This window comes from Grampus griseus (assembly GCF_964374135.1).
Source record: "Grampus griseus genome assembly, chromosome: 5".
Taxonomy (NCBI): Eukaryota; Metazoa; Chordata; class Mammalia; order Artiodactyla; family Delphinidae; genus Grampus; species Grampus griseus.
Window position 1 is genome coordinate 82204156 of NC_138998.1, and position 24818 is coordinate 82228973.

The 24818-nt window shown below is 40.1% G+C and overlaps 1 protein-coding gene across 1 annotated transcript in view; it reads right to left on the minus strand.

Annotated features, from left to right (window-relative positions):
* Positions 1 to 221: 221 nt before the first annotated feature.
* Positions 222 to 24818, minus strand: part of GAP43 (growth associated protein 43) — a gene marked incomplete at its 5' end in the record, with an annotated part of 93007 nt that continues 68410 nt past the window's right edge. The window contains one exon of the mRNA XM_082655534.1: positions 222 to 884. Coding sequence (XP_082511660.1) covers positions 796 to 884 — 89 coding nt within the window. The 3' untranslated portion in view covers positions 222 to 795. The remainder of the gene's footprint in view (positions 885 to 24818) is intronic.

A 24818-nucleotide genomic window follows, 5' to 3' on the forward strand; every position in this document is an offset into this window, starting at 1 on the left:
AAAATAGCACCCAAGAGCCCCATCAAGGGCCTACGCCATTGGTTCTGACTGAAGCCTTATGGTTTCATCCATCTTTTCTTTGTCAGGGTGGTTGGTGTCAGACTGGGAGGCCAGAACAAAGATAAAATGTAAGAAGCCCAGTGTGTCAAACCAACTCATGAGAAGATGGAACAGAAACACAGAGCCATTGGGAGTTTGATTACTCTCATGGTTTATTAATATTCAGATTGAAAAAGGAGCCTTAGAGCCGCAAGTTAACGCTAATTGGCACATTTGCTTTATTTCTTTATTTTCAAAACAAACTGGGTTTTGAATTTTTTCCTTTTTGTTCATTCCATCACATTGAAAAGGAGGAAAAGAAAAATGGTTTTGAATTCACTCGATATTTTGGACTCCTCAGATGAACGGAACATTGCACACACACTTGGAACAGAGAGAGATAGAGAGGAAAGTGGACTCCCACAGGGCCACACGCACCAGATCAAAAAACTTGGATACAGTGCAAGAATTTCCCAAAATGATTGGATCATCATTACCAAAAACTCGCCATAACAACACCAAGAAACAAAAAATGTTTAAGCCACACTGTTTGACTTGGGATCTTTCCTGCTTTTTTTTTTTTTTTTTAAATGTTTGCCACACAGAGAGAAAGAGGGCTAGTGGGTGGGAGAGGACAGACTCACAGACGTGAGTAGGACAGGAAGGGAAACTTCAGAGAGGAGTTGAGAAGAGGGTGAGGAGCGACAGGGTTCAGGAGAGGGGAGAGTGGGGATGTGGAAAGCCATTTCTTAAAGTTCAGGCATGTTCTTGGTCCGCCTCACGTTCTTCTCCTTTACCCTCATCCTGCCGGGCACTTTCCTTAGGTTTGGTTTCGTCTACAGCTTCTGAGGAAGAAAACAGATGGGGTTAGGGCAGGGGAAGCAGAGTTAGTATTTTGTCTCATCTGTTCAGATGATAGTGCAATGCATTTCTTCTTTTCATACCACTTCATAAAAGATTTAAGATAAAAAGAGATTATTGCTATCTCAGTAATGTAATTTCCAGGTTCAGAAGAGCTTACCCACAGGAAATTGTTCAGTGACACATGGGGAAGAGCTCAGGAACAAAGCTGTGATATCGTGGGCGAGGAGTTCACTAAAGAGAAACTACTATGGTCTTTAATCTCTCAGCCTTACAGTTAAGGTATCCACACATGGGGGGTCCACAACGATCATGTATTTCTTTTGCATTAATGTTAGACTTATCATGACAGATATTTTATATGGATCATTCAACATCCATTCCAACTCTCTCACCCCTTATTTCTAATATTATAAAGGCTGGAAAGTGAAATACTTGCATTTTCAGCTCCCCTTGGAGCTAGGGATGTCCATATCACACAGTGATGGCCAAATCGGTAGAGACAGACTTCCCTGGGAAGGCTCCAGAGGAGGTGTTTGCTCTTTACTTTCTCCTATTCCTGATGACTGTGACATCAAACTACCTGGTAGTGTAGCAGTCACCTTGTGACCACGAAGATAAAAACTATACACTAAGAATGGTGAAGCAGAAAGATAGAAAAAAACCTACTTGTGACCGACCATACTACTCCTGGACACTTTTCCTCAGACTTTTTCTTATTAATGTGAGACAAATAACTAACTTCTTTAAGCCACTGTAGTAGTTTTTAGTTTCTGGCAGTCAAAAACATTCCAAATGAGTACACTTATCCGTAGGGCAAGTGTGTTTTGCTTAATAAGAAAGACTTTGTTTCTTTTTAAAGATCATTTTTGTCCTTAGGAAAGAGGTGATTTTCTAATTACTCTTCTGCCTGGTTTCCTGCTAGAACTCAGTCAACTGATTTCATACTACAGACAGCTTACTAGTATGCCAGCTAATGGAAAGAGAATTTGCCTTGACATCACAACTGTTATTAAACTAAACTCCTGTATCAGGGTCCCTAAGACTCCCCCCAGATTCAGCGATTTGCTAGGAGGACTCACAAGACTGAGCATATAGTCCTACTCATGGCTACCATTTACTACAGTGAAAGGATATAAAACCAAAAAAAGCAAAGGGAAAAGTTGTATGGAGCGATGTTTGGAGGAAATCAGGCAAAAGATTCCATGAGTCCTTTCCTCATGGACTCATACAAGATGTGCTTAATTCCTCCAGCAATGAAATGTGACATGTGTGAGACGTCATAGACTAGGGAAGCTCACCTGAGCTTACAAGTCCAGGGTTTTTATTGGAGACTGGTTGTGTAGGCACCCTCTACCTAGCATGTACCAAATCCAGACTCCCAGGAGGAAAACAGATGTCCAGCATAAACCACATTGTTGGCACAAAGAGTTTAGGCACAGTGAACACTCTTAGTTAGGAAGTGGTGAGAACCCTCTCAAAATTCAAGTTCCCGGATGCCAACCAAGGGTCAATACACAAGTATTTCTAAGACTTGAGAGATGTTGAGACTAGAGAAATGGGGAACTTTTAGGAGACCATTAGAAGAGCTCATAAAAATGTATGTTTCTTTGAAATCAGTCAGCTATATATTTATATTCAGATAAAGCTGAACATTTATATCCAAACAAGACCACTGCCGCTAAATATAATTTTTGGGATTCCTTCTTTGGACACAAATCTATTAATATTCTTTTAAGTCTCTTCAGTAGCAGAAAATGCTTATCGTTTTGAAAACAGATGTGTTTTTTTAAGAATCAAATGAGGCTGGTCTGGTAAATAGTAACTATGATAGGTCATTTTATCTTAACAATGACTTGTTTTTGATCAAAGTTTTTAAGTCTGATTTATTTTGTGGGATTTGCAACAGACTGTAAGTTACTTTCAAAATGTAGTTATCCTAGTGAGGCTATCTACTACTACTCATAAAGAATTTTTTTAAGGCTAGATCCCTCCAAGGTGATCATTATTAACTCTTGAAGAACCAGCACACTGATCACATTTTCCAACAAAAATTTTTGGGTGAAACTAACTCAGTTCTGATCTTCATAATACTCTATGTACCAGCAGTGTTCCTCGTGTATTATAGAACTTTGGTGCGCTAATGGATCATTCAATTTTCTATCAGAAGAAAGCGTCCATATTTGTTAGATCTTTTTATAGTAATTTTCAATTCTTTCAGATAATTTATTTATTTCCCTAGCTATGCCCAAATTTTGGAGACTACAGGTATGCCCACAGTGGTTTATCATCTTTACCAGTTGCAAGAAACCACCTATTTAGTGCCCTCTTCAAACTGCAAAAGAAACAGAATATTGATTTAAACTGTCTAGAAGAACATAGAAGGATTAGCTACAGGAGCAAGAGAAGACTTCAAACCTCTCTTACTAAATAAAAACTTCGGAGCTATTATGTATGATTTGAAGGAGATTAGGAAACTCAAGAGAAAAGGTGAAATCAGGCTGGTTAAGGTGAGAACAGAGGTATATTTGTGAAATAAGGGAACACAGTTCAAAAGGAGAAAAAGAAGGAAAAAAGATCCAGATAATTTTAAATAGCCACAGTTTCTGTCCACTTCTGGAGTGGAATCAGGTTAAATCCTTCCAAATTCCCCCACTTTCTCTTGTCATTCTTTGCCTAGGCCCAGGAGAAACAGTGAAACTTGACATGCGTCTGTTTATTGTGACAGGAAGTCATTGCTGTCTGTTCCTTATTAAAAGAGCTTCAATATCTACATATTCTTTCTCTCAAATGCTTCTTTCTCTCAAATGCTTTCAAGTGTTTGAAATATAATTATTTATTCATTTAGTTGTTCTATAAATTGGTATCGAACACCTGCAATGTGCCAGACATTCTTCTAGGTATTGAGAAGAAAAGTGAGAAAACCAGTAAATACTCTCGCTCTTGTTTAAGCCTTTTGTAATAAACATTTAATAGGCAATGGAATCCATAATTATAGAATATTGGCAGTGAGAGGGACCTCTAAGATCACCCAGTGACTAAACCATAAGTCTTCAAGGGTAACGACAGTATCTACTTTTGTACAACTTTGAATCCCCCATGTCCAGCACAGAACCTCGTGCAGGAAAGGCCTTCAATAAATACTTGCTGAATGAAAGAATGAATGGACATCCTCATTTCATAGAAGAGGAAACTGAAGTTCAGATAAAGAGATTTTTCTCTAAATCATGTGGTTTGCTCATGTCAAGCCAGGACTAAAATCTAGGTCTTCTACTTGTCCAGGTTTCCCCATTATATCAGGTAGTCAAATTCGACCAGAGAAGGTCAAGAAGGTCTTTGTGGAAAGAACTATAAATTGTAACTTTCCTGACCCCTTGTATAAAGTGTTTAGCTATAGCTACCATATTTGAGTCTTTCCTACATGTTTAGAACAGTTCTAAGTGCACTTGTGTCATTTGATTAATTCTCACAGCTACCTTTATCATCCCAGTTTTATAGGCGGGGAAGCTAATGCACAACAAGATAAAGGAACACACTCTCTGTGAATGGCAACAGTGAATTTCAACCTAGGACAGAGCCATCTAGGTAGCATCTATTTTACATTGCTCTCCCAGCTCATCCCTTTGCCCAAGAAGGGTGGATGGGCTCAGAGTAGGAGCTATAGCAGGGGGTCCACAGGTATGTAGGCCTGGAGACTATGAAGTCTAAAAATTGGTCTTTGTAAAAGCAGTTCAGAATGGAGGGAAGAATTCTGATTAGTCTTGAATAATATGAAATCTGGTCTTGGCCCTTTCTGGCACTAATTACATAATTTGTAAATGCTAGAAATGAGTTAATATGTATTCTTTTTAGTATTTTATGCAAAACCTTTGATCATCATGGTGAGTTCAAAGATGAATGAATGCTGAGGCCAGCTGGGCACTCCAGTGATCATGATCCAATTAGAGTAAATAATCACATTCCCCATCTAGAGGCTCAGCCTCTCTCTGAGACAGCTGTTGCTTAAGAAGAGGCTGTGGAAGCTAAAGACTGAAAGGGATTTTCAGTACCAAGTGACATAAAGCAAGTGAGGGAAGTAAATGGGCCCGGAGCTGGCGAATGAGGAAAGCCTGATGTGACAGCTGAAATCCAGCAAGTTAAAGAACAGAAAGTGTTTTCCTTATTTCAGTTTAGCTCTGAATAGTACTTTTACTCATATTAAATATGAAAACCTAACATTAATACTGTTATTTTGGTTAAGGCATTACAGGAAAAGAAAGATCACAAAGCAAATCACAGTTGACCCTTGAACAACAACTGGGTTGGGGGCGCCGACCCTCTGTGTAGTTGAAAATAATCCATGTATAATTTATAGTGGGCCCTCCGTATAAATGGTTCATCCATATTTGCAGTTCCTCTGTATCCAACATCCAACGCCACAGATTCAACCAACACGGATCGTGTAGTACTGTAGTATTCACTATTAAAATGAATCCACATACAAGTGGACCCGTGCAGTTCAAACCTGTGTTGTTCAAGGGTCGACTGTATATATCTCGTATCTATGTGTATATATCATGTGACTAGTGAGCATCCTCACTAGGAATCATTATTATTCTACCTAGGATGGGTTTCTTCCCCAAAATCAGTCTTCACCCCAGAAATCAACCCTGGAATCCAATTTTATTATGATATAGACTATGCCCCTAAATAAATAAGTAAAACAAAAACTGATGATGTGTTTTAGCAGTTTGGTCTAAAAGGGGGAAAAATTTGCCTCTTAATAAAATAAAATTGAGCAATTTTAATAAATATTATTTGTATTAAATAAATTCTCAAAAATCACAGTCAATTTGAAGAGATAATGTTAGAATCTGATAAAGAGCTATACCCTTCTCCAGCCGTGGCATGTTAGCCTTGACAAAAATATTACTTCTTCTGGGCCCAAAGACCTCTTAGAAATAACTATGTTCACTAGCAGCTGCCATGAATTTTATCATTTCTATGTTACTTTAAAAAGAGAAAGTTAACATCATGACAGTAAAGCCATGTATTCTTCATGTTCTAGAGTTGAAGGTTGCTTCAAAAGGGAAGAAAGAAATGTGTTCATTAATTCATTTATGTATTCAGTAAAAGGTCCTGGGCCTTTACTACATGCTACACACAGTGCCATGCATTTCTAATAGTTTTTTTTTTTAATTTAATTTATTTATTTTTGGCTGTGTTGGGTCTTCGTTTCTGTGTGAGGGCTTTCTCTAGTTGCGGCGAGCGGGGGCCACTCTTCATCGCAGTGCGCGGGCCTCTCACTGTCGCGGCCTCTCTTGTTGCCGAGCACAAGCTCCAGATGCGCAGGCTCAGTGGCCATGGCCCACGGGCCTAGTTGCTCCGCGGCATGTGGGATCTTCCCGGACCAGGGCTCGAACCCATGTCCCCTGCATTGGCAGGCGGACTCTCAACCACTGCGCCACCAGGGAATGTGCCACGCATTTCACTTGATCTTAGCCAAAAGGCCGAGAAGCGATATGTGCCATGCATTTCAAATGCAATGCAGTGCAGTGGTGATACAACGATGAAAGCATCAAGCAAAAAGCACTGCCTTCTTGGAATTCATATGCTAGTAATTATTGTTTGTGGGAGAAGGGGTGATAAAGGAAAAAGTAATATCTAGACAAGAAGAGCTCAGCCCAAAGGGGCATATTTTCTCCTAGGCCACTTCTCTTGGATTTGCAAAGTTGAACGTCTCTAATGAATTTCATAAATTTTGAAATATGGAAAACTCTAGTCGTTTTCTTATTCTTGACCCACAACTACCAGTCCTAAGAAAGATCAAGACCACATTAAGTCAGCAATAAAAATAAAAGTCATTTCTATATCCATTTGGAACCGGGTGGTAGGGGACCCCGGTGGATGATTTCACAGTGGTCCTTGAAATATGTGACTCTAACTGGCTCTCTGATTCTTGCTGAAATAGATTCTGGAAGCAGCTCTTCTCTTTATGCATTCCATTCATTTCCTCGAAAGGGTGAGAATAGCACGTCTGCACATTCTGTTGGTGAGCAAATACCAGGAGCATATGCAGCAGCGGCTGCTTGTGTGCTCAGCCAGGCAGCCCGGCTGCAGTGCTGCTGGAGAGATGGCGGTGTTCCCAGCTGCCATCGCCTACACTGAGCTCTAATGGCCCTGTTTACTGGCACCGGTCCAGGCCCCTCCACAGCCCTCCATTACTGAAATTAGGTTGAGTGGATTTCCCAGTAAAACATTACCTCTTGGGACCTGCCCAGCTCTCCCCAGCCTTGTCAACATTGATTAAATAGAAGCTGCTATCATCCTGGGGCCATGCCCACAATTACTCTACCAATCACCACTGGGCTGGGCTGTTTGCTTCCTTTCCCTTTTGATTTTCACTTTTCTTGAATATTAAGCATCATTACCTCAAAGGCTCAAAGGAAAGTAATAAAAAAAACATTCTGTAGCTACCTCACATACGTCCCTTTGTTACTTACATGGTCTTCCTCTTGAGCTGTGTACCAGATATCAGTCTGGAGCCTGGATCATGGCTTTGGGTGGTCACATTTTGCTATTTTTTGTTTTTCATTTTTACCATGTTTTCCATTTCAAGTCCCTCTCAAAACACTGAGCCAGTATACAGCATTTTGTGTCAGCAGAGTGGTGCAAGTGTCACCTATGCTCCCACTCAGTGCTTTCTGAGACTTTGAAAGCAAATAATCCTATTGCTTATCACACTACTCACTTGAGGATTTCAAAGAGTAGCAGACAAAAACCTAACCAAGGAGAAAATTCAGAGGCGAAGTCCCAGTGATATCTGAAACATACATATACAAGTTTTCTTCTCTCCAAAGTTTCAGCCTAGGACCAAGCTGATTTCTATCTAGGCTTGCTACCAATTAGTCATCTGACCTCAGAGAAGTTACTTTTCCTTTGCCTCCATTTTCTAATCTATAAGAAGTATGGATAATAATGACTGCCTCACCTTATTGAAGGAAGGTATTTAAAAGCACTTTATAAAATTTAAAGTGCAGCATATAGTATGTTGAGATTTTAATCCAGCCTGTGGGATTCGGAAAAAACATCCATTAAGTTTAACAGTTTCATCCCAGGAGGAAAAAAAGCAATTTCCCACAGGAAAAAAAAAAAAATCATCTTTCTCAGATAAACGACTAAGAGGACTTCTCCCCTAGAATGTTCCTATAAAGTCTCTAAATAAGAATACAAGTGATTTATTAGTTAAATAGATCTGCTCTGTTACAGAAATTGAGAACGAATCTAGGATTTCTAACCTTTGGAACAAAATTTAGTGTTTTATTCTGAAACACAAATGACCCAGAGATTTTAAAAAATTAAAACAAAAGTCAAAGACGGTACAAGTTGGCCTTGAAAACATCTTAAACATTCTCTCTACAAAATGTCTATCAAACCATCAAAAACGAGTGTCCTACCTTCTTCCTCCATTAGAAACACACAGAAAGATCAAAAATTACAATTTATGTGGCTTGCATAGTTGCCTTAAGTCATTTTTGGAACAAGATGGGATAAACATGTAAAGCTGAATGGAGTTAACATGACCTCTTATCATTATTACAGTGAATAAGTCAACTTTTAAAGGCTGAAAATAAAAATAAAAACTTGGGGGGTATTTCCACTCTAGCATAAAAGTCAAGTACACTCACTCCTTCATCCCTCCCCTCAGCTACATTGTGCTGAGCTGGAAGTTGAATCTGTAGATCTTCCGAGGCATTCCGTACGGTTAGGATGCGGGAGGAGTGGAGGAATGGGGAGTCAGTATAAACAATGACGGCTCCTATGACACTGAGACATTTTGAGAAGGGCTGTGTCAGGGATAGAGAAGTGATGTGATATAGTGTGCTGCTAGTAGTGACTATCCGAAGACGTTCAGCCTAAAATTTGTCTTACCCTCTTCTGTAGATTATATATATATTTAAAAATTCAAAATCCCATCTGACCAGAGTTCAACTCTGCATCTCCCCTTTCACCTCATAGTATCCCAGGTGAGGAGAATCTAGCTAGGAGAAAATCTTAGCTGCATCGCTCTAAGCCTTTACAAACTCAACTGTCTACGGCGCCAGGCAGCTAATGTGAATGTGAAAATCTAGCCATAGGTAAAATCCAGTGGCGGGGTCAACGGAGGCCTTGTAAGAGCAGGTATTGCCTAAAGGCATTTAAAAATTTTAAAACATTATCACTGGAAAAATAAAAGGGGAAGGAGTGTCTGACATAAGACTCTTAAATTATACCAGGAAGATACATTTCTGGACTCTGACTTCAAAATGGAAGCAGTTCCCTTTAATCAGAATAAAAGATAGTCACACTGTATTTGTCTTCAAGAACTAACTCCAAATCAGGAGTCCTAACTAACAGTGCGAACTTTTCCATTTTGCTAAATTTAAATTACTCACATCTCAAGATTTTTTTTAGTGAATGAAGTAAAAAATAAATAATGACTGTGGCAGATATTATAAATGGCCTACCAAAGCAAAAAGAGATACCAAAAAATCCAATTCTCAATATTCTCTCTCCCCTCACTTGCCGTTCAAATATTCTCAACATCTCTACATCCCTACCTATACCTTCCAGGTGTCCTAGGCTCCTTTTACAGATGTTGTTGGTGACATTCTCAGATCCCTTTTACCAGGCTCATGTCCCCAGCTCCCAGCTGCTGGAGGGGTTGGCTGCCAATGACCCACACCTGCTCCTTGGGTGGGGGATGTAAACTGAATCACCTCAACCTGAGGTGACTGAGAGGTCATGCCCCTTCTGCCCCCTGTGACTCCAGACACAGACAATCTCTGTCTGTGATGCAACTTGTGCTTCAGCACAAATTGTGGGATTAGGCTGAGACCATGCTTTTCCTGAATCTATTTTGCTGTCTTCTTCCCCTGGCTTCTCTTCTTTCTTCATTCCCTTATGGATTTCCACCAATAAAGTATTCGCACAAGAGTCCCTTCTCAGGCTCTGATTCTGGGGAATGGGACCAAAGTTATTCCTTTAACCGAAAATCAAGGACTGGAGATGGGAGGCAGGCCAGTCAATTTCCTTAGTCAATGTACATAGCAAGTCTTCAAGGTTTGAATCATTTGGGTTTGCAGCTTAGCCCTCATGACCCAGCTCAATTGTTGTTTCCATACCTCCAAACCTATCCTACATGGAATTAATCACCTCCTACTCTTTATTTGTATAGAAATTATATCCCTTACATTATATCCTAGTTTGTGGTATCTTTTCTAGTCTTCTTGACTGTGAACTAATTTCTCAAATGAAAAGTCTGATACATTTGCCATAATTTGAACTCCACAGAGGCAGAGATTTTTTATTTTGTTCACTGATGAATCCCAAATGCTTAGAAAAGTGCTGGCAAATATATATATTTTTAATGAATCAAGGCATCTATATTAACTTCAACTCCTAGCGTCATGCTTATCACAAGATAGGCATTTAATATTTATAGGAGGGACGAAAGTGATGAAAAAAGGGGACAATTCCAAATATGCTTTGTGTCATGTAGATAAAACCTTAATTACCTCAAGCCTAAAAACTGTGGACCTGTATTGTTGTCATGACCAAATAGCAGAGGTATGCCTGAATTTCAAAATATCGTATTATGAAAAGGAAACAATATTATTCTGATTTATAGGCATCAGGCATGGAAAGAATTATTCCATCATCTTCCTTTTTTTTTTTTTTTAACTAATTTTAAGTCTTCTAATTTTATAACAAATTATTCAGATATAAAAAACCCAAATGTAAAAAATAGATATCTACTATAAGCATCACTATTTTTAGATGTCACAGGGTAGGGGTTAGGACAGCTGGCTCTGGAGTCAGCTATTTGCATTTAAATTCTATCTCTGACACCATGACTTGGAGTGAGTTATTTAACCTCTTATTGCCTCACTTTCCTTATCTGTAATTGGTATTAATATTGGTACCCACCTCATGGGGTTACTAAAACACTCAAATGTGTTAACTATTTAAAGTACTTAATAATGAATGGCATGTTTCAGTAAACTGCTCAATAAATATTGGCGATTATTATTAAGTGAGTGGGAGGGAACTAACATTGGTTTAATGTTTACTATGTGCCAAGCCCAGTGCTAAGGGCTTTCACATACTGGCGTTCAATATATATCATCCGTGCTCTCCTAGTCCTTTGTCAGTAAAGTGGAAGTAATAATATCTACCTCATAGATTTGTGATGAGCATTAAATGAGAGGAAAAAAAAGACAACCTCACACAGTGTCACTCCCTTGCTCACCTATGTGCCTAATAAATGAGAATTATCTTCTCTCTCTCTCCACTAATTCATGCGTATCCACTCTTAGACTATAGCCAAAGAGAAACTTTCTTCAAGTATCCTGAGAAAGGGAGAGAGAAGTTTGTCCCTTATAAAGTTTCTGCTCATAGAGTAAAAGAAAAATAATTCTTTGAAAAAAAGGCTTTGAAGTCAAGGTCTAAAGTCCAAAAATGATCACCAGGGCAAAGCTGACTGTTGGCCAAACTTGAGAGGCATGATTCTATGATGCAAGAATCAAGGCTGCTAAATAGTAATGTCTCAAAAGGCAGGAACTTCTCTGCTATTGCCTCTACTTCCGAAGAGGACAGTCTTCTCTATTTCACACTTAAATAGCAGTCAGTTGATTTCAAAGGAAACCACCTTATCCTTGGGCTTCGCTCCATTGGATTCCCTCCAGTTTGTAGCAAAAGTACATTTACTATACTGACTCAGCAAGAACCAAGGAACCCCTTGCCCTCAGATGTGTCGTAAATCTTGTTCCAGTAGGCAAGTTACAGGGGGGATGGCAATTACCCAGGCTTAAGACAGTACATCCAATTTTAAGAAAAATGCCCTGATTCATTATAATTATTGAACCCAAGACTTGAAAGAAACCTAGGACTTTTTGTCCCTTAACCTTAAGGAAAATGATCATTTACAGTGAAAATTTTCAGCTTTATTATGAGAAAGAACTTTCCATTTCCGGAAAGGCTTGGAGTCCTCTGTGGACAAGGCATGTTTTGGGGGAGAAATCCCTAGGGCTGTGTGGAAGACTGCTCTGAGGGGGTTATTCCTTCTGCCTATGCACTGTACTGTCTCGTTTCTAGGACTTCTCAAGCATGGAATTCCAGCAAACCTTGAAGAGTAAAGAGATTAAAGATGGAGTAGGAAGTGGCCACTTTCTTACAAGAATTACAGGCAAAGAAACGCCATACTTCTTTTGGAATCTTGATCAAACATGATTGAAGTTAGCATTGTTTTTCTCCACTAAAGTTTATTCGTAATTCCTCTTCCTGCATTTCAGAGAAAGTTAATACTTTTCTAAAAATCAAACTTCATGTATTTGATGTTAATTATGTAGGTCCATACTTAGGAGATGAGGAAATGTCGGACAGGCTAATTGTGTTTGTTGGTCATTTTTCACTGAATCTCCTCTCTTAGCTATTCTTTCTTGAAGTTTTTCACATTTATCGAAACAAGCTGCTTAGGTATTATACCAGCCATTTCAAACAATTGTGTTTCCTTAGATACTTCTATTACGCTCACTGTTTTCAACAATGAGTCATCCTAGATCTTATCTAGTGATCAGTTACAAAAGTGTAGTAATTTGTGTTTGTCAGACCTTGAGAAAGTTAGTGAACTATTTTCTAGATTATACTGGTTTTAAAAATTCAACCAATGATTTGTAATGTTTTAACATATATTGAGTTAACATGCCGTATTACAAAACATATTACAAATATTTTCAACATTTGTCTTTAAAAGCAAAAGCAGATCTAGATCTGCCACATCTCAGGATCTGATATTTGATTACATGATTTGATTATCTGACTCCACAGTTAAAATATAGAAACCCGAACTAGAAATAATTCTAACTCTATAAGGGTCTCTCCAGTAGTGACTACAGCTGCCTAAAAATTTTTCCTACATATGAATATCTATTGCTTGGATAATATTTAAATTTTAAAAGAGAAGCACTATACTTATGAGTCATATTCAGCTCATGCCTTGCCATGTCTCACCATGATGTGTTTGGGTAGTAACTGAGATTAGCTAAACAATTATTTATCTGTGTTGTTTAATTTTCCCTTATGGCTGTATCTACACAGCACAAAGAAAACTAAAGACTTGGCAGTTGTCTTGCTAATTTTATCATTGCAAATGGATAAACCACATAATTCAGGACAAAAATACAAAATCTGTATATATTGTTACGGAGTGAGCTCCTAATTGTAAAATTACAGAATAATGAAAGCTGAAGGAGATCTTAGAGATTATCTGATCTCAGCCCCTCACTCTCTCTGAGGAAAACTGAAGGTAGAGCATTTCTGTGACTTGCCCAAAGTCTCACAGCTAATGAGAATTCAGTGATCCTCCCATAACACCATAATGTCTCTCACAACCTTTGGGGATGATGAATTCCACTGCTTGATTTTAAGTGGCATCTCTCTCCAGTAATCCTAAATGCACTGTGTAAGTCTGTTCCTCCCTCCCTCCTTCCCCCTCCCTCCCTCCATTCCTTCTCTCCTTTGTGGAATAAAAGGTAAACTCAATATCATTTTACTTTAAGAGCTACCAGAAGTAATTTTAGATACTCTGGAGGCTTGCAGAACCAGGGATTACTGTTGCATCAAACTTCAACACATTATGCACAACTGGTGAGAGGTGATGTGAATATTCTATACAGAGAGGGGAAAACATGGGGACCTCTAAAATTGGTGGTGTAGGCTGAATAGTAATCACTGATTATGGCAGGTTTCATAAACTCAATGACTAAAGAGTTGCTGGGTAATGAAAGTCCAGAAGTAGCTGAAATTACTACAAATGCTGTCATACCTAGAAATCTCTAAGAGATCAGTACTATGTCCTGATAAGAGCAAATAAAAGTGCATATCATTCCCCCATCTATCACCCCCTCCACTTCCCAATGAAAGCAGAGTGTTCAAAAGCCCACTGAGAAGGTTAACTCAATTTTGAAATTAATTAAAAAAATATTATTGTAACAAGAAAGCCCTATAAAAGTTGTTTGTTGTTATATGCTTGTGTGCAGGTAAATAGATACAATCCCCATCTCTTGCTGGGACAATTCATTTTGCACTCATTGTGTATTTTGGCTTCCTAGGGCCTGTCAAATTATGGCACTGCCTTTGAATGAAAAATTGCTTTAAGAATCAATAGTACTCAGTGGAACACAACCAGAACTATATCGAAAAAGTAATATTCATATTTGTACTGATTTCTCTCTTTTTAGTGAAGATCTCAGAGCTCTTATATTTAGTGGCAAAGAATGTAATAGTCTTGGCTATTTAGAGACATTGGGACAATTAGCAGTTAAAGAATAAAGATTCGTGGTGAGTCTATAGCTTACCTTAGATAGAACCATAGAACCATATGTGTCCTGCCCATCCTATAGCACTGCCATCGGAAAAATCATCCTGCTGAAGGCTTTCTATCTTCTCCACCCAGTGTTTTTTCTCCAATAAAACTATTTTCTAAGACATACCTTATGTCTAGAATCTACCTCCTACTCTCTTCTTTCTTTCAAAACCCTATTTATTTGAAAGTAATCAGACTGCATACAGAGAACTTAGAATAGAAAGGGGGCTCTGGAGACCCGCCAGCGACAACTCACCTAATACAGGAATCTCCCAGAATCCTCCTAGCAGACAGGCAGACTCTGCTTCAACAGGCCACTCCAGCTCTAACTGTAAATTCTTCCTGATAGTCATCTAACACCTACCTCTCCTAAGTTTTTATGGAGTTCTTTCCTCTAGAATAACACAGAACAAAATATGTCCTCAGTATGTTTTCTTTTGTACAAGACAGTCCAAAAATGCAAAGATAACAGCCTCTTTCTTCAAGAAATTTACCAACCTGTTCTTTTTCTCTTCAATCAACAAACTTCATGAAAAAATAAATTCAAATTACACCTTTTCTTCATCTCACCTCTCTTAGTTCTCTAGGATCTGACTTCAACTCTATCATTTTTCTAACAGTGCTCTCCTCAAATTCAACCCCTCCCTCAAAATTATATCCACATCATAAGGCCTTTTCTCATTTACCATTGCTCTTGATCTTTTTCTGACTACTCCTTTTGACAGTGTTGACTTTTATTTGAGCTCTATGCTCCAGAAAATAGGGGCAGTTAAGAAATTCTCCCAAACTTTTGTTTTCTGAAGTCTCCCCATCCTTTTATGCGCTAGGAAATGGCTTACTGTAAATACTCTTCTCCATATGATCTGCTGTCCACTCTCTCTCATGACTCCAGAAGACTCATGAGTGACTCCCTTGTTTACCTGTAACAAGGCCAAACACAGATCTTTCATCCTTTGCCTTGAACTTTCTATTCTTTGTTTCATGAATGAGGATAGAATTGTTTGTCTCTTTGAAACAAGGTAGACCAGTGATAAATAAATCTTGTTCAGCTAACTGACTAGACTTCCCCTGATTGCAAAATAACCTCATTTGTAAATCACCCCACCTGTAATTTGTCTACTCCTCCTATAAAAGTCTAAGGAAAAGCTACCCTGCCAAGACACTGTGATCTTGGGAGCTGGGGTCCCTATTGCAATAGTTTGAACAAAACCAACTCCTTAATTGTTGGTGTATTTTTGTTTTTGACATCTTCTTAAAATATTCCTTTTTTCTTAACTTTAATGAAGACCATGTTCTGGATCTGTGTTTGCTGTTTCCTCACTTTTCTTTGCCATTCTGGGTCTAGTGTTTGTTCCTTATCCCCTAACAAGACACAATCCAAGATTCAATTCTACATTCTCTTTGCAGGCTCTGCGTCAAATAACTCATTCTCTCTAATGACTTTGACCCAGACCCCATAACCAGGTAACCACCACATTTATATTATCATTGTCATGTTGTTAATCCCTATACATCACTGTAAGCATAGTACTTTCTTTAACACAAGCTTTAATGACTCCTGGCCTCGTATACATCAAATTCCAATTTCTACTGCCAAATATTTCTCTACATCCTTGACTCTACTCCTGGCTCCAATTCTATATCTCAGTCTATACTGGACATCACACAACCGCTATCGCTACAAATATAATGAGATTGGCCTTATCATTCTTTCAGAGATCCAAATTTAAAATCCTCCCTCTCTATGTGCATCCATCTGTGTCTATTGATTCTCCTTTCTCAGCAACACATATTTCCAATTGAGGCCATGAAATGGAAAAAACAATTAAATATAAGTACTGTACTGATATACTTGATGAAAAATGTGTCAAACTCACAGGGAAAAGAGACTAGCAATACTACTACAGCTTGGGCACGGAGCCAGTAGTAGTCAGAGGAAGGAAGGACAGGTGGGTAATAATAACACAATATCTGAAGTATATATGGTTAAAGGCAATAGTCAAATAGAAGGTCAACAGCAAGGATAGTCAACAGGCATTGGAAGCTGATAGAACACAGCAGCTAGAAAGAGGCCAGTATAGATAGACCATGGACACGTGGGCAAGTTTCTCAGCCAGCAATAGGGTCCCCTAATCATGGGACCAAGAACAAGATTCCCATCTCTAGGAGACAGGATGAGAATAAGGCAGGGTCTTAGTCTCAAGAGAAATCAGAGTATAAATGAAATGAATGAGACAGGGACCTAGGTAGAGCAAAACCAAGATGAAGTTTAGTTAGTAGAACTGTTCCCAAGTGAGAGACCAATTATTGGTGTTTGGGCACAAGTTGACTTGAGGCTGAGTCAATTGTGTGTAGGGCTCTTTAATTCTTCCTAGTCTAGGAATGAGAATGACATTGATTCCAGAACCAGACATAGAACTCAACTTGGAAAACAGATGGCAAGTGACCTCACTGGTGTGGCCTAAAGGGACACAGGACAGTACACCAGGCTAGCACTTCAGGGGGTGGTGGCAACACTAACGTCTGAGCCAATAGAGCCACCTCTTAGCACATCTTTCTGCCTCCAAGGTGGCCCTCTTGCATGCTCCTCCGCTGTCCCTGATAGGGGTAACTATAATAGTTATTTAAAGCCTACAGATGATAATGCGAAAAGAAAGAGGATATAGCTGCTGTCCCAAGAAACTATTGTACATCACTGAGTCTAAAAGAGGGGACATGACTTTCCTTGCGATTTAAATGAAAGTGTACTAAATAAAATTTTTTGGTCGTAGTCTCACTATAATTTGCTTGGACATGTTTTATGTCTGCTGTCTGACCCTCATGTCTTTGCCATCACTGCTAAGTTCATTGAATTCCCAAAGGCTTTTAAACTCATCCAGGGACCTGGGCCTTCTTGTCCAATGTTGAGACCAAACACAAGAAAATACTAGGGATAGGAAAAATAAAATAGCAGTTAATTTTGTTTTTTAGGTTAGATTTTTATGAGATCTTAGAAGAATTGGTGAACTCAGGGAGAGTTAGTAATAAATTTGGGGATAAAGTATTGAAAATATTCCAAAAATGTGGGAGAAAATGACTTTTTTACTGAAGCTAACTTGAGTATAAATTATAATGTAGAAAGAAATTTTATGTGGCAGAGTCTCGCAAAAGACTACTAGAAACATACCCATAGTTGAACACAGCTTGGTCTATTGACACGTCACAGCTAGCGAGAGCACACAACATGGAACCATGAGGAATGGCAGTAAGAGGGGGTTAGAAAGGACTTATCTGGGCTTGTGCTACAGGATTTGGAGGTAGATTCAAGGAAGCAGAGCTTTGCTCTTTATTGGATGCTATCACAAGATAGGTGTCATTTTATGATTGGGCATCTTTTTTTTTGGCATCACTTTTTAAAAATTATTTTTAAATTTATTTATTTTTGGCTGTGTTGGGTCTTCGTTGTTGTGTTCAGGCTTTCTCTAGTTGTGGAGAGTGGGGGCTACTCTTCATTGCGGTGCACGGCCTTCTCACTGCGGTAGCTTCTCCTGTTGCGGAGCACAGGCTCTAGGCACGCAGGCTCAGTAGTTGTGGCCCACGGGCTTCGTTGCTCCATGGCATGTGGGATCTTCCCAGACCAGGGATCGAACCCATTTCCCTGCATTGGTAGGTGGATTCTTAACCACTGCACTACCAGGGAAGTCCCTATGATTGGTCATCTTAATAAATATTATCTAGAAGGAAGGAAGAATGAGGTAAGCATTATCATTCATACAGCCAGGCTAGGGAAATATTTGGCCATTTTATGGTTTAGACAATGTCTATACTTAGTCCATGTTCAGACGTGATTACAGGGGTCTTGCTTTGTCTGGAACCATCACACAAAGTCCAATGTTGTGTCCTCTGAAACTGTGTATGTTAATAGGAGAAGACTAAAGCCCACCTGTGGGTGCCAGGCCAGATCCTGACTGTTAGGAGCTGCTTTTCTCTTTCTTGGGAGATACGGGAGAGATTAAACATAACTTTTCCAGATTTGAGGTGTCAGTGTTCAGGTCTTTCCTTGTAATTGCCTGTATCCCCCTCCAGAGTTCTCCCTCTTGTCATACTTAACGAATGTGTGATTCCCCTGAGCATAGAAAGAGAAATTACATTGATTGCCCAGAGACAGTGAAAAGATTCTACCTCAGTCCAGTGTCATCAGCCGAAGCCCTATCCTGAAAGGTTTTACTGGCTCTTAAAGATGCTGATGGCTCCCAATGGACTAGTGGCACTCTTCCCTAATTTAACATATTTTAATTAAATAAAATCTTTCCTGAGGAAGAAAGAGTGAGCCACATCGGGTCTGTCATTTCAGTTGTTTTCTCACTTCCCTGATATGACGAGACAGCAAGTTTGAGTTTTTCACCCTCTCTCTCTTCCCCTCCTTCCTTTAATGGCCTGTCAAAAGGAAACTCCATCCTGTGTTGGCATTACTACCTGCTGTAAATAAAGAGGAAATGGGAGGAAAGAGGAGGTGGGAGGGGGAAGGTTGTGTGTGATAGAAGCTAGATCCACAGATCAATTGCAAGACATCTCTCAGAGTGTCTAGACACCAGCTGCCTGGTAACCATGGAAACCCACAACTTTGACTGATGGGCTGAGGAGTAACGACTCTCAGGAGATCCTGTTGGGAGTTTGATGGCGGCAGGGAGAGGAAGGAAGGTTGGGATAATGGCGAGAGAGTGTGAGTAATAGGGGAGAGAGCAAGAGGAAACACAACTCTCTGTGAAATGGGGGCATTACCCCGCTTACCATTTTTCTCATGCACATTCCACAAGTGGTGACAAGATACAAATGTGCCATCCCCAGCAGGTGTCAGGACACAGGTTGCTAAAGATGAAGAGCTGAGTTGCAATGATTACATTCCCTTCAACTTCCTCAGTAAACCAAAGCTTTTGACAGTAAACAGACATGATCAACAATTGCCTGAGGCAGCCTTGGGAGTGGGAAATTCCGGTCCCCAAGAATGGCTGTCACTTTTACAAGCACTTAGAGATAAAGAATACTCACAGCTCTGTACATGAAGTGTCCACCCTTCCTGTTGCTCCCATTTTCCTTTGTCCTAGGAAAGGGTTAGGATGCTGTTTAAATAGAGGAGGTTGGTGGTGGGATTGTTGAGGGAATGAGTAAGAAATGAAGAGATACCAGTTTAGGGCCAAATCATCTGTCATATAAATGTATTTTGTTCTCTTCTTCATAGACAGATGCCTATCATCAGAGGTTTCCAATCCATAGATTTTCAAGTGTTACAGTTGCTTGCTGTAACCCTGGTCCCTTCCCACCACACATTCTTTTTGGATGGAGATTTTCAGGTAGCCTTGTCACCCCTCCCCTCCACCCCTCTCACCACCTAATTTTGTACCCATTCCCAACCCCCAACCCCATCTCTCCACTCCACTTCCTTGACCAAGCACCACCACATACAACACCCACCCCCAGGGACCCCCAGACCCTTTGGTGATGCAGAGCAGCCCTTTCTCACCAAAGTTTGTCTACAGCTATACAGACTACATTTATTGTCTGTCTCACCGTGTTTTGCCTTTACTCAGGCAATCTTACCCATCACAGTTAGAGTCTAACAGAAGACCTGCTAACTTTGTTGGTGTTATCTGGGTCACAAAACTGTTTCCTAAATTGTGCAAAGCTAATAGATGGTGTGAGAATTAACCCTTGGACTCTGACTGATCAAAACCAAGAGATGTGTGTGTATATATGTGTGTGTGTGTGTGTGTGTGTGTGTGTGTGTGTGTGTGTGTGTGTGTGTATACGTTCTGTACATTTTTATGCAGTGTTTCCTCTGAAGAAACGCTCCTGTATGAAAAAATGTTCCAACCATATTTAGCTATAAGCAACATGTAGGCAAATTCAACATACTCAGAAAGGGCTACTAATAAGTAAATACTGAGTTAACTATCATTTGTAATAAGTAGAACATTTTAATCCACCAGAGACTCCTTATTAGACATTAAAGCTTTCATGACTTTGATTTGATGACTTAACCTGAGAGAAAGGCAGCTCCCTCCTAAGCAAAAATGTGTTTATGTCATCTATTTTCAGTCAGGGCAGAACTCCCAGTGGTCTGGAATTGCTAAAATGGTCCTCTTTTAGAGATGGATACTTTGCATGGGGAGATGAAACCACTTTCTTCCCTATGATTGTGTTCCATGTAGGGAGTGACTATAACGCAGTGAGACTAGTACACAGATCTGGTCCTCTGGTGCCACTGACAGCCCGGTTATAGTCACTGCCCAGCTGCCAACATCTTCCAATCCCTAGGAGGGATGGTATTACATGTAAGAATTATAGGAGTCTCCAAGGAACTTGCAAGGGAAGAGGAAGATGGAGGAATGTCTGTCCAGGAGGCAGAGGAGAAGTTCCTTCAGTGGTGATAAGGAGTAACCAACTGAGTGTGAGAGGGACTTTGGGTCACCTTTGCCACCTATGCATTGACCATCAGCACTGACTCAGCTACTCTGTTTGACTAAGGAGGCACCTTCATCTTCACACTTCTACTGAGCGTTCTGTTCCTATTCTAGTTGCTGGGGTATAGCAGTGTACAAAATAATAATAAAGCAAACAATACCCTGTTCGTGGAGCTTATATTATTTTATAGATGAACAGGTAAAATATATAGCATGTCAGGTGGTGATAAGAGCTATGAAAAACATAATGTGGGGAAGGACAATAGAGAGTGATGGAATGAGGGTGGTGTGACAATCTCCGTCAGAGGGAAAGTCTCGTTGAGACGGTGACATGTGAATAGAAGCTGAAGAAGGTTAGAGAGTGGAATCTATGAGGATCTAAAAGGCGGGGGTGGGGTGGGGTGGTTCTAGACAGAGGGACCGGTAGTTCAAACGCCCTGGATGTGAGCACATGTGGTTTGCCGGGGCTGTAGCACAGGCATTATGTTGCTGGAAGGGAGCAAGAGAGGGGCGTGGAGAAAGTGGACTTCAAGTGGTGACCTCCATGGGACGCTAATCATGGAGGGCTCTGAGGCCATGTTAAGACCTTGGCTTTTATTGAAATGAGATGGATGCAAGAGAAAGTGAAATTGTGCTCAGATTCTAGATATATTTTGAACGTGGAGCCAACAAGATTTGCTGACAGATTTAATATTGGAAAAGACAAAAGAGTTGGGGATAATTCCAAGGTATGTGGCCTGAGGTTCAGGAAAAGGTGAGCTTGCCATTTCCTGAGGTGAGGAGACTCAAGAAGGAGCAGGTTCAGGGAGAAAAGATAGGAGTTTGGTTTTCAAAATGTTTAGCTTGTGGTGTCTATTTGATACACAAGTTGAGTAAGCGGTGGTCTGGAGTGGGGAGAGAGGTCTGGGCTACGGAGGGATCATTGGGATTTATTAGGTTGTAGGCAATACTTGAAGCCACGAACTGGGAGCAATCACCAAAAGAATAAATGTAGATGGAGAAGAGGAGGTCCAAGGCTGAGCTGTGAGAGACTCCAACAATTAGAAACCAGGGGATGAAGAAGCAAGGACAAGAGAAACTGAAAAGGAATAGCCAATGTGTTAGCAGAAAAACTCAGGAATAGGTAATATGCTGGAAGAAGAGTAACTAAAGTACTTCAAAGAGTAGAAAGCGATCAACTATGAAATGCTATTGGTAGGCCAAAGAAGATGAGCCATGGAATGGACCACTGGATTTTAGCAATGAGGAAGTCATCTGTGACTTTGGCAGAAGTTTCATTGGAGGGTGAGAGGGTAGGTGTGATTGTCGTGCATTCAAGGTTGGGAAGAAACAAATTTGAGCCACTGAATGTAGACAGCTCTGATTAATACAGAGTCAGGAGCTTGACAGCCTGAGTTTGAATTGAGAACCCACCACTTCCCAAATGTGATACTCTGAGCATGTTATATAACCCCTCTGTACCTTGATTTCTTCATCTACTGAATGGGGATAGTACCTACCTCATAGGATTGCTGTAAAGTATGATAATATAAGATGCTTAGTCGATGTGATCAGTAAGTATTAACTTGAACAGCCCTTATCATCACTTCTCTTAATCCTTAATAAGATATGGTCCTTGTGAACAAGTTCTATTCCTGGTTCTGGAGACTAAAAGCATAAAAAAAATTGTTTGAGCAACTATAATGAAAATTCTGCCAACCTTGATCCACTCTCACAGTGCTCTATGGCAGATTTGGATGGAACCACCTCAAGGGAGTGTCATATTTCATTTTCCACACAGCGTAAGGTTCTGGTTTAATAAAAACTTAGTCTGGGGATCCACAGTGTTTAATGAGTTTGAGGTTTTCCAAGCACTAATATTCTTTAACTCTGAAAGACCCCACAAGATTTTTTTCTGATCACATGGAGCTTCAGTGGTGGTTCACATAAAGTACTTTGAAATAGATAAAGTTCAAAGTGCTAAGGCATTGATATCTCTATGTCACAAAAACAGTTCATCCGTCATGCTGTCAAACAGGCATCTTTATCAACTAACACTTCTGCATCACAATAAAAATTGACATTCGTATAATGGTCCTGAAGCATTTTATGACTATGCTTACTATACTTCTAATGGCGTATATATTTTATTACATCCCAAACCTTTCCCAATTGGAAATCCAATAAACAAACGTATGATGGCAAATATTAATCAAAACATTTGATTAGCCAGAATGTCCCATTCCCCAATCACACTGGAGAACACAGAATTTACTGGAAACGCACTGCTCCTTTTCTGTCTTGAGGATGCCAAATTAAATAAAAGGGGAGAATAAAAATAATTATATGCAGGGAGCAGAAATGAGACCCTGATGTATTCACACTCACTAGCCATGTGACCTAAGTCGTTTAAGTTCTCTGACTTCTGTAAAAGGGACAATGATACCGCTCATCATAGGGTCATTACGAGGCTTAAACAAGGAACTCCATGTAGAGCATTTAGCAGAGAGCCTGGCACAAGACAAGTAAGTGTTATTTATATTGTTATCATCCTCAGTATTACTGTTGCTATTGCAGTTACTCTATAGTGAAGACTTAATAAGCGAACACCAAACCAAAGGCTGAGTAATTCAAAACTATCTAATATGCATTAGGCTGGCTTCACATGTTAATTAAGACTTGAGTTAATATTAGTAATATAGAGTCACCACTGTCTTTGTGAGGAAGCCTCAATTAATTACAGGAGCTCAATAAGCATACGGGGCTTGTGATATATTCATATGGATTTATTCCAGATGGATGGCTTTTGGGGTGGGGCTGGAGAAAACAATCTCCATTTCGATTTCTGCAACAGCGGCCGTTGCCACTCAAGGCTTCAAGAGCCACTCACACAGCCTGCTGTACGGCTGCAGCCCCCTAAGTGACAGGGGGACAAATAGCTGCTGTCTCATCATACATCTCCCCTTCCCATCTCCTCCACCCTCCCGCCAGCCCGCCAGGCACGTGGCAGCAATAAGCTGCCTGCCTCACTGGGATCCTCAGCTCCATTAATAAGCCCTGCAAGGCTGATAATTGGGGATTTGCGGAGCCTGCAGTCTTTCAATAAGCCAGGTTGTTATAGAAACCAGAGGCAGCCCTCCATGTCCAGGCTATTGATCCTAAAAAAATAAAATAAAATAAAAGTGGAGTATTGGAAATGATCGTTTCAATCTATCCTCTCCTTCCCCATGCCCATCATTTTATTTTAGAAGTTTGCCTCCAATTTCCACACATGAGAATTCACAGCTCTTCGCTCTTTTGGGTTCCTTCTCAGCACTCCCCTACCCCTTTCCTAATTATAATTACAACTGATTTTTTTTCCCCTCTAGCAAAAAATCAGCTGAGCAGGGTACTACAGGAACACCAGAGTAGGCACTCTAAATCTAATTTAACACCATGCCATTAATTCTGATGATCTGAGCCAGGAAGTCAGCGATGAATTTCAATGTGCTTTCCCCGCCATTAAAAGAAAACAATAATTGAACAGGATAAAAAAAATGGCCTCAGAGTCTCTCCCTGGCCTCTCAAGAGGTATTGTTTGGTAGCAAGATGGCCACCACCCACCATGAGTCATGGTATTGTGTTCAGTGAAAGGAGGGTCCAGCTCTCAAACTGCTGGGGTAAAAGGGGACAGTTTTCTTGGACTATTTTAAAAAACTAGCTGACAATTTCCTTACAGTAAAAATCTGATTACTCCTGGTTAATGAATTTGGGCATGATGCCAGAGCATACCTGACTGGGAAGTCTGTAAATAGCACTAAATGAATCCAGCCTGGAGGCTGCCGTGGGCCCAGAATCACCGACTCAGCCCCTACAGTGCAAAGACCAGGACACCATTGTTTCCTGCTGAACTTCCCATGTTCTCCCAGCAGAGGGCACCAGCGTAATTCCGTTCCCAGCCTGGAAGCCTGGGTGGAAGGCAAAGTCCGGAATCACTCTCCAGGAAGAAAGGGCTTCGGGCAAGTGACAGAGCCATGCAATAGGGTTGGAACCGCCTATTGTGACTGGATTCTATTTTTAAGCTGCCCTGAAATTATTTTTTATTTTTCAGTCCTTCCAAAACGATTGAAAGCTCA